We start from the raw sequence: 8,384 nt of genomic DNA, 5'->3' as shown, positions 1-8,384 counted from the left end.
ACGAGCGAGGTGCTGCTGCTGCTGCTGCTGGAGGTGGCCCGGGACACCGTCACCCGCGAGGAGGGGCTGGGGGACAGCTTCAACCTTGGCACCAGGAAGAGAGCGTTGTAATTAGGGTGTCTGGGGGACCACACGCAAAGCAACAACGCTACAACAGGCGCGGTGACCTGACTCACTCGCCCCAGGGCTGAGAGCAGCCTGGCAGTGTCAGGAGGGCAGGGGGAGCACCCATCCCTGAGTGTTTGGTAGTGTGATTATGTGACATGGAAAGCAGTGCTAGTGAGAGCAACACAGGCCATCTAACCCTCCCCTCCAGCATATCTACTGCTAAACATGCTATTCTTGGGCCACAATTTAGAAACAAGAAAATGCAAAACTACAAACACCTAAAGAAAAATATATGAATGTCAGGCATAGAATGATATACTCCAAGACTATAATAAACCCCCAAATAAAATAAAGGTGGTCTTCAAGTGTTCCAATGTATGTGTTCCATCCACACTGTGGTATAAAGCCACTATGACCTCAATGAAAATCTACTATAATAAACCCCCAAATAAAATAAAGGTGGTCTTCAAGTGTTCCAATGTATGTGTTCCATCCAACACACTGTGGTATAAAGCCAGTATGACCTCAGTGAAAATCTGGGTGTTCCTGCTCAAATGGTTAAAAAAAAAAAAGCCTTAAGAAACGACAAGAATACTTGCTAGTCCCAAGAACAGTGTGTGGAATCTGTCCCTACCTTTCCTCTTCCCCTTCCAGCAGTTTTCGGTACGCGCTGATCTCCATGTCCAGTGCCAGTTTCACATCGAGCAGTTCCTGGTACTCTGTGAGCTGCTGCTGCATCTGGTCCCTCATGTCTGTCATTTCCCTCTCCTTTGCATCCAGCATCTTCCTGAACTTCTCCCGCTCCCCAGCCATCATTTCCTCCAGCTCCCGAATGCGATCTTCCGCTGCACTGGCCTAGGGAGGGAGCACAACACAAAACCCCCCTCAGCATCCCTGTGGGTACAGGAAAAAAGCTAAAAATTCACCACCCACTCAAAAGAATGAGGATTTCTCTCTGTAAAAGCTCAGAAAACTTGAAGGGACAGAAATGCTAATATATGCAAACGACAGCGTGCTCTGTGCTGGAGCTGGCAGCAAGCTCAGTGCCTTTACCTGCTTCTGAAGGGCAGAGAGCTGGTAGGTGAGGGTCTCTATCCTCATGCGAGCCTCCTTCAGCTCCTCCCGGGCTGCACCAGCAGCTTTGTCATTCTGGTCAGAGGACAGCTTGGCATTCTCCAGCTGGAAGGCAGATTTTATACCAGTCACTCGCACCGAGTTAGATCCTGCAAATATCCTTCTGGTAAAAAAATGTAAGCTACCTACTCTTAAATAATTTTAAATTGATAGCACGTAAGTTTATAGCAAGAATTGCACAACATGAAGGAAATGCCCTAAGGACCAGGAAAACCTCTTTCAGTCCTGCCCCTGCAGGATGTGCTGATGCTATTGAAGAACAGTCTATCAGCCCTCCCATCAAAGCAGCAGCCTGAGTTTCCAAGCACTCAGGTTCAGGGCATGGTGCCACCTGCCCATCTGTCGTACCACGGTCACACTGGTCAGAGCCTCCTGGTTCATGCCCTGGTCTAACAGTTCCCCTGATGCCAAGGGCCTGAGCTGAACAAAACATTCCACAGGTATTAAGTCTCAGCTGCCCATTTGCAACCCAAGCCAGACAGTATTTTGGTGTTTACTATTTCTCAGCGGATTTTCCAGGCAGGAATTTCTCTCTCTGCTTTTTGGATTTATATTAATAAAGAACAACCTTTTGTTTCTTCAGAATCTGCCTCTGGACATTCACTGTCTCTGTTTCTACTAAAAATAAAAAATCACTCCTCATTTACATTCTCAGCTGTTTATCCTTTTACAGACAGGTACTGTACCTTCCCCTCCTCTCAGCTCTTTTCCCAGGTGAAGTTTTATTCTAAACTTTCCTCATGCAGGACCCGTTTCATACCCTCAACTTTGTTAGTCTTCTCTGTGTTCCCCTGCACTGCCTTCTCAAGGACTAGAACCACCTTGATGACTCCAGATGACATCCTGACCCAGAGACTTTTGGTTGTGTTGGCTTTTCCTTCAATGAGTTTTCAGTTTTAGTTAATACCAACTAATGAACAAGCTTCTGGTGGCTAATTTTAACCAGATCTGACAGCAACGAGGGAGCTCAAAGCTATTACATGATAGATTTCATCCAAGTGAACAGCTGGAAAAAGCATCTTTTTCATGCTTTGCAGCTGGAGTTCAGTGGTTCTGCTACACACCACAGAAGCCACCCTGGAACTAAACTGTCCCAATTCTAAGAACTGTTACAAGCAGAACATGTAATACACAGCACAACTCATTCATCCCCCTGTTCAAATCCTGCCACATTTTCATTCTCCAAGTCTGTATTTCACAGACTTTTTTTTTGTTGTTGTTTTTGGTTCTAAAATGCATCTTCTACCCTGGATCTTCTTCAGCTTGTGACAAGTCAATCCAAGTACCTCACTGTATAAAAATATCATTAAAAAATACATTAAAAATATCACCACTTTAGCTTCCATGAATGTCAAGAGTATAATTTTTTTCTGTATCTATCATCCATATCATTGCTGCTGTGAGAAATAAGTCACATCTCTGTAGATCAATGTTTCTCAAACTGTAAATCATCAAACCAAAGAATTCAAAGGAAATCTCAGTAAAGGGTGGGGACAATCATGTTAGCAGCACTATAATTTCTCCACCACAAGGGAATTTGAAGTGGCTGCAATTACTGGCAAATATTTTTAATAAGCAGCAAACTGGCAGCTGCCTAGTTCCTTCAGGCAGGGCAACGAGCATTACAAACCCCACAACAAGCCTGTGAGCAGCAAGTGTACCAGTAGCAAAGCTGCTGCTCCTCCCAGGCCCCAGTGCTGGGTGACCTGGGACTTGCTAACTCGAGATGAGCACAGTTGTGATGGAGACACTTGACTCCAGGCCGTGCTGTGGTTCAGGCTAAGGAGCAACAGGCCTTCTGTCCTGCTGGTACACTGGCACCCTGGCTCACGTACAAGGGAGTGAAGGTGTCTTGCAAAATATTTCAAAAGGTGGTTTCAAAAGCCAGAAGTGAAAGATAACCAAAGTACAGAACAAGATACCAGAGTCAAAGTGAAGACATCTATCCTGTCTATGCTACTGACTAGCAGCCAACTACTCCACCCTACACATACCACCCTAAGGATGGGCCAGTCTGAGCTCCCCTGACTGGCTGCTGGCCTGCACACCAGGAGATTCCTGGGAGCAGAGAAACCTCTCATGGTTAGAGATTCCTCACCTCAGATGAAGAGATCCTTCCTCAACCAAGGCAGAGAGACCCTTTACCCACAACAGATCCTCAGCAAGCAGCTGTCATCATGCTGAATTAATACTATGAAACATTAGGAATCCACCTAGCTACACATTATTATTATAAACTGTGAATAATCCCATTAAACATAAGTCACTGACCAAGTCTGTGACTAGGATTGGATCCATCCACACCTAGGCTCCATAAAGAGTTTAGGAAGCACATGAATCCACTCTGAACACCAAGACTCTACAGGTGAGTTCCTCCTTACTCTGTGTGAATCATTCTGACTGTTTTCCTTTGTATGTTCTTTCCATGCAGCAATCACTAAAGTGAATCTCGCCAAAGTTATTGAACTTTGTCAAACTACTGTTAAAACTTTGTTAAATTTCAAACTTACTCAACTCAAATCATATTTTGCTTCACTAAAACATCTTGCTGGTTTTCTCTTGAGTGATGTGCATTCCACTGCTCTGTGATAACAGGCAGATAAACCAACAGGGTGCAAATACTTCTAAGAAGTTTAAGCATCCTCCTGGACTAAATCATTCCTGTGTTCCCATGTCCCCTCTGCCAGCTCTGGGGAGAGCCCCTGCAGTGCTGGGGCAGCTCTGGGGTCCTCAGCACAGCAGTGACAGGGACCTGCTGGAGAAGGTTCAGAGGAGGCCACAACAATGACACAAGGGTGGAACCCCTCTGCTGGGAGCCCAGGCTGACAGTTGGGCTTGTTCAGCCTGGAGAAGACTCCAGGGAGACCTTCTTGCAGTCTACCACCACTTAAAGGGGCCTGTCAGAAAGATGGGGACAGACTTTTGGGCAGGGTTTGTTGCAACAGGACAAGGGGGGGTGGTTTTAAACTAAGAGAATGGAGATGTAGACTAGAAAGAAAGGTGAAATTGACCCTGAGGGTGGTGATCCCCTGTCCCAGGCTGCCCAGAGGTGGTCACTGCCCCATCCCTGGCACCATCCCAGGGGAGGTTGGCCGGGGCTCTGAGCACCCTGCTCTAGCTGGGGATGTCCCTGTCCCTGCAGGGGGGTTGGACTAGATGACCTTGGCAGGTCCCTTCCAACTCAAGCCAGTCTATGATTTCCAATTATATACCATGATTTTCATCACCAAAGCTGGTCAAAAAGGTCCAATACCTTGCCTGAAGTTTCCCTGCCACCAATGAAGCCACAACTGCATGTAGTAATTTCTTCAAACCAGACCTTAGATCACTGAAATGGGACAGTTTACACACACATTTAAAGGAGTATTTGGGCTGGTATCAACATTGCAACAGCCCCAGGAAGAGTAAAGTGGCAAAGCACCCTCAGACATGGAGCCACTCCCAGTATGTCCACACCAGTTTGCAAGCTCACTGCATCCAGGCAGAAGCCCACACTGAAGAGCACCCACTCCCCAAGCTCTCCAGCCCTCCCCTGAGCTCCAGAGAGCAGAAGTACCACACCTATTGCAAGGTTCTGTTCTGGGGGAAGTACTGATCTACTCTCATGAGGAAAACACCCTTACAATAGGAGTTATGTCATCTCATCAGCTGTTGTGAGACATCCACTCTTCCCACTGTGCCCTCTGCAGTGACCAACAGTTCCACATCTTTTCTCACCAACTGCCCTTTCTTGACTAAAGCTATTCCTAGCTACTATCTGCAGTTATACCCTCCCTAGAAATGCATCTGCCCACAAAATCCAGAGGCAGTATCTGAACACTGGGATGAAGTTTCTTCAAAACTGTAATTGTTTGACTCCTTAAAGACAGTAGGGTTGACAGAAATGGTTTTCTCTCACCAGCTGGACCTCCTGTCAGACAGTGCCATGGACAGCAGTAGTTACCTTGGCCTGGTAGGTCTGCTCCAGCTCCATTTTGTACAGCTTGACCTGTTCATCGTGTTGGTTTCTCAGGTCCTCCAGTGCCTGATGCATTTTGGACTCATACTCCTGCTGGCGACTGGTGTCCACCTCAACCAAACGATGCTCATGTCTTTTTCTTGTTTCCCTTATTTCCTACACACACAGAAAAGCAGACAAATTCACATAAGGATAAACAGTAGCAGCAATTACATTCAGACAACAATTAACTATTTCAGTACTAATTATTTAGCATACAGTAGCTGCAGCAGTAAGGCTTACAGCCCAAGAGCTGCTGCATGTACCAAGAGATGCATGTCACTGCTCTCATTTGGCAGGTTACAATTCTTAAAAGGGATCCAGTGTGAAAACAGGTTCCAAAATATCCTTATACAGCTGAAGTATCTAGTCTATGCTACAAAAGTCAAAATGAGAGGGGAGGGAGAAGAAAACATTAATTTTTAGACAAGAAAGATTCCATATGCTGCACTACAAACCCTTTCCTTCTCAATACACACCCCTACATTACAATACCAGTCTAGAAGGAGTCAGATAAAAATTAACACCTTTTGTGCCCATTGCATATATTGAAAAAAAACATCATTAGAGAACTGCATGCTCAAATTTCACTTTTAAGCACATGCAGATCATCTTTTTCTATATACTGGAAGACTTCCACTCATTAGATTTAAATAAAGCAGCAACCCAGGCAATCCTTAAGACAAATATATTTTTTTCTGGCCAGTTTGTACAAAGAAATTTTCATTGTGGGAGAAGTTTTGAGTTTTGTACCTAGAACACTGGTGCTAAACTGGTAAGGCAAGACTTACTCATGTACTTATTCACGTTGAGCCCTGCAGAGACCTGGCCAGGTCTGAACTCATGGTATGAGAAAGAAACAATTTCTGCCTTCAGGGCAGGACAAAGAAGAAGGGAGTGGTTCTGGGTGCTGGGAGGAGCCCTGAAGGCAGCAGCAGGGCAGGAGAAGGATCAGTAGGCAAGTGAAGCAAAGCTGACTCTGCACACCTAAGCTGCAGTCATCACAGGCTAACACAAACTGAGAGCAGCTCTGCAAGTTAATTTGCAGAAATACTCTCTATCTACAGACTCTTAGAAACTTCTACTCAGAGCAGTGTGCCCTGATGGAATCTGGAAGCAGCTTTCCCTTCTGGGGTGACTTTTTATGCCAAGAAAACTAGCAAGCAGCAGTCTCTCAGCAAGTGCAGGCAATGAGCCCTCAGAGGCCACACCAGCACCACGGGGGACTCCACTGTGCCAGGTGAAGGGCTGAGCTGATCCAGCAGTCCAACATCAGAGTGAGTGGGCTTCACCTCCCACACTCCCACTCAGGGTGTTCTAACTCCAGTGGAGCTCTGGACCCTGAACCAAATGAATTCACTAACCTAAAGGAAACCAATTTCTTTTTAATTCCATGTGTTGAATTGGTACATGATCAAAGAGCTCCAGGGACAGCTCAAGAGACACCCCCACTTCAGCACAGAGAGCTTTAAGGTTAGCTCCTGCTGTCCCATCTAGCTTTGTCTTTAGTCTGGAGTAACACACCTCAAGGAGCAAAGCTATTTGAAAGGCCTGACAACCAGGTGAGGGTCTGTCCTTGGAGTCATGTGCAGCAATCCAGCTACTTCAGGGCATGGAAGTGAGACAATGGTCAGTACATCTCAGGGGGAGCTACCTGGCTGCTTTCTTTGCCCTGCTCAGCCCCTGTCCTCAGCCACACAGCTCTGCCCCCTCCCTTCATCTGGTCTGGGCAATCATTTCATTCCATGGTAAGACAGATCTCAGCCACTTGGATGGCAAAAATTAAACTCAACCAAAAAAAAACACAAGTATTTGTTAATCAGGCTGAAATCATTTGGTGCATGGCAAACCAAACACCACAACTAGCACAGGTGAGATTAAGGATGCAGCAGAATTAGGTGGGAGGCAATTGCTCAGCAGCTACTAACTGAAAGAGCCTGCAGCAGGATCAAACATCAGGGGTGGTTTTCACAAGATGGAATAAACACTTTGCATCTGGTACAGAGAGGTGCTTCCCTTTCCCAACCCCACCTATCCATTCCCACTATGTACTCTACAAAAACTCTGGTCCTCACTAGAACCCTTATGAGCCACCTCAACTCACCACACAGGCAGAAAACTGCCCTGCAAAAAGCAGGGTAATTGCATGGTGTCCTTGGCAATGAAAACAGGTTACAGTCAGGTCCAGCAACCACCAAAGCTGCTGCAGATGAGGAGCAGGGACATGAAACCAGGTCCAGAGAGAGGGGACAAGACTTTCCTTTGCCCCAGGACTCAGCTGCTGCACCAGCTCACCTGCCCATGGAACACCACCCCTGTCACTCAGCCCTCATGCCAGCTCTGCCACTGATTTACCATGTGAATCCTGCAAAACCTTTAACTGTTTTATTACTCAGTCCATTTAGAGCATGGATAATGATGATTTTCCCTAACCTGGAACTAGGTAGTATTTTTTATAGTCAGTCTGAATAAGAGCTACATAAACTGCAGACTATGGTAGGATCACCAGGTCACAAATACCTCCTCAAACACATTCTTCCTGAAATCCAGATCCTCCTGCAAGCTCTGGCACCGATTCTCCAGGTCCACACGCATCAGTGTCTCCTTCTCCAGCTGCTTCTTAGCAACAGCATGACCATCTTCAGCCTAGCAAGGAGTTTGAAAGAGAAAGATTTCAGTTTGTCTGGATCCCTATTTTCCACCCATAATACCTCATGGTCATCGTTTGACATCTTTAGACCAAGTGTGCACAACAAGAAATCTAATGTCAAGCCACTAATTTCAAGAAAAGTGAGTTTGTGCTTATGAATACTTAAAGCAAGATTTCAGTGCTTGTGTGTCAGCAATTTGAAATGTAGCACTACTTCAATGCAGTATGATAATGGAGCTGAGGATTAACAACTCCTCAAGCACAGTATTCTGCGTATTTTTCTTGCTAGCATAGTCCACTGGGTACTCCAGCATAAACTTCAAGTTATGAAGCACCTTTCAAAGGACAACATTTAGTAACTTGATATGTCATGAATATAAACACAGAAGATCTTTTGCTTTTGACTAGCAAAACTTTCCAAAAGATCCTGTTGCTTTGGTGGTTTTACAAAGCTCACTTACAAGTTAGTTTTATACCCGAGATGGGCATGCAAAG

The 8,384-nt window shown here is 45.7% G+C and overlaps 1 protein-coding gene across 1 annotated transcript in view; it reads right to left on the bottom strand.

The window, feature by feature from the left end:
- Positions 1–6: 6 nt before the first annotated feature.
- LOC103770569 (lamin-B2) overlaps positions 7–8,384 on the bottom strand; it is a gene marked incomplete at its 3' end in the record, with an annotated part of 12,949 nt that continues 4,571 nt past the window's right edge. Inside the window, exons 3-7 of the mRNA XM_008937834.1 lie at positions 7,760–7,885; positions 5,186–5,356; positions 1,162–1,287; positions 743–963; positions 7–84 (exon numbers count right to left, since the gene is read on the bottom strand). Of these exons, the coding sequence (XP_008936082.1) occupies positions 7–84; positions 743–963; positions 1,162–1,287; positions 5,186–5,356; positions 7,760–7,834 (671 nt within the window). The remainder of the gene's footprint in view (positions 85–742; positions 964–1,161; positions 1,288–5,185; positions 5,357–7,759; positions 7,886–8,384) is intronic.

This window comes from Merops nubicus, unplaced genomic scaffold, assembly GCF_000691845.1.
Source record: "Merops nubicus isolate BGI_N331 unplaced genomic scaffold, ASM69184v1 scaffold10433, whole genome shotgun sequence".
NCBI classification, from domain to species: Eukaryota; Metazoa; Chordata; class Aves; order Coraciiformes; family Meropidae; genus Merops; species Merops nubicus.
This window is presented reverse-complemented; position numbering and strand designations above follow the sequence as displayed.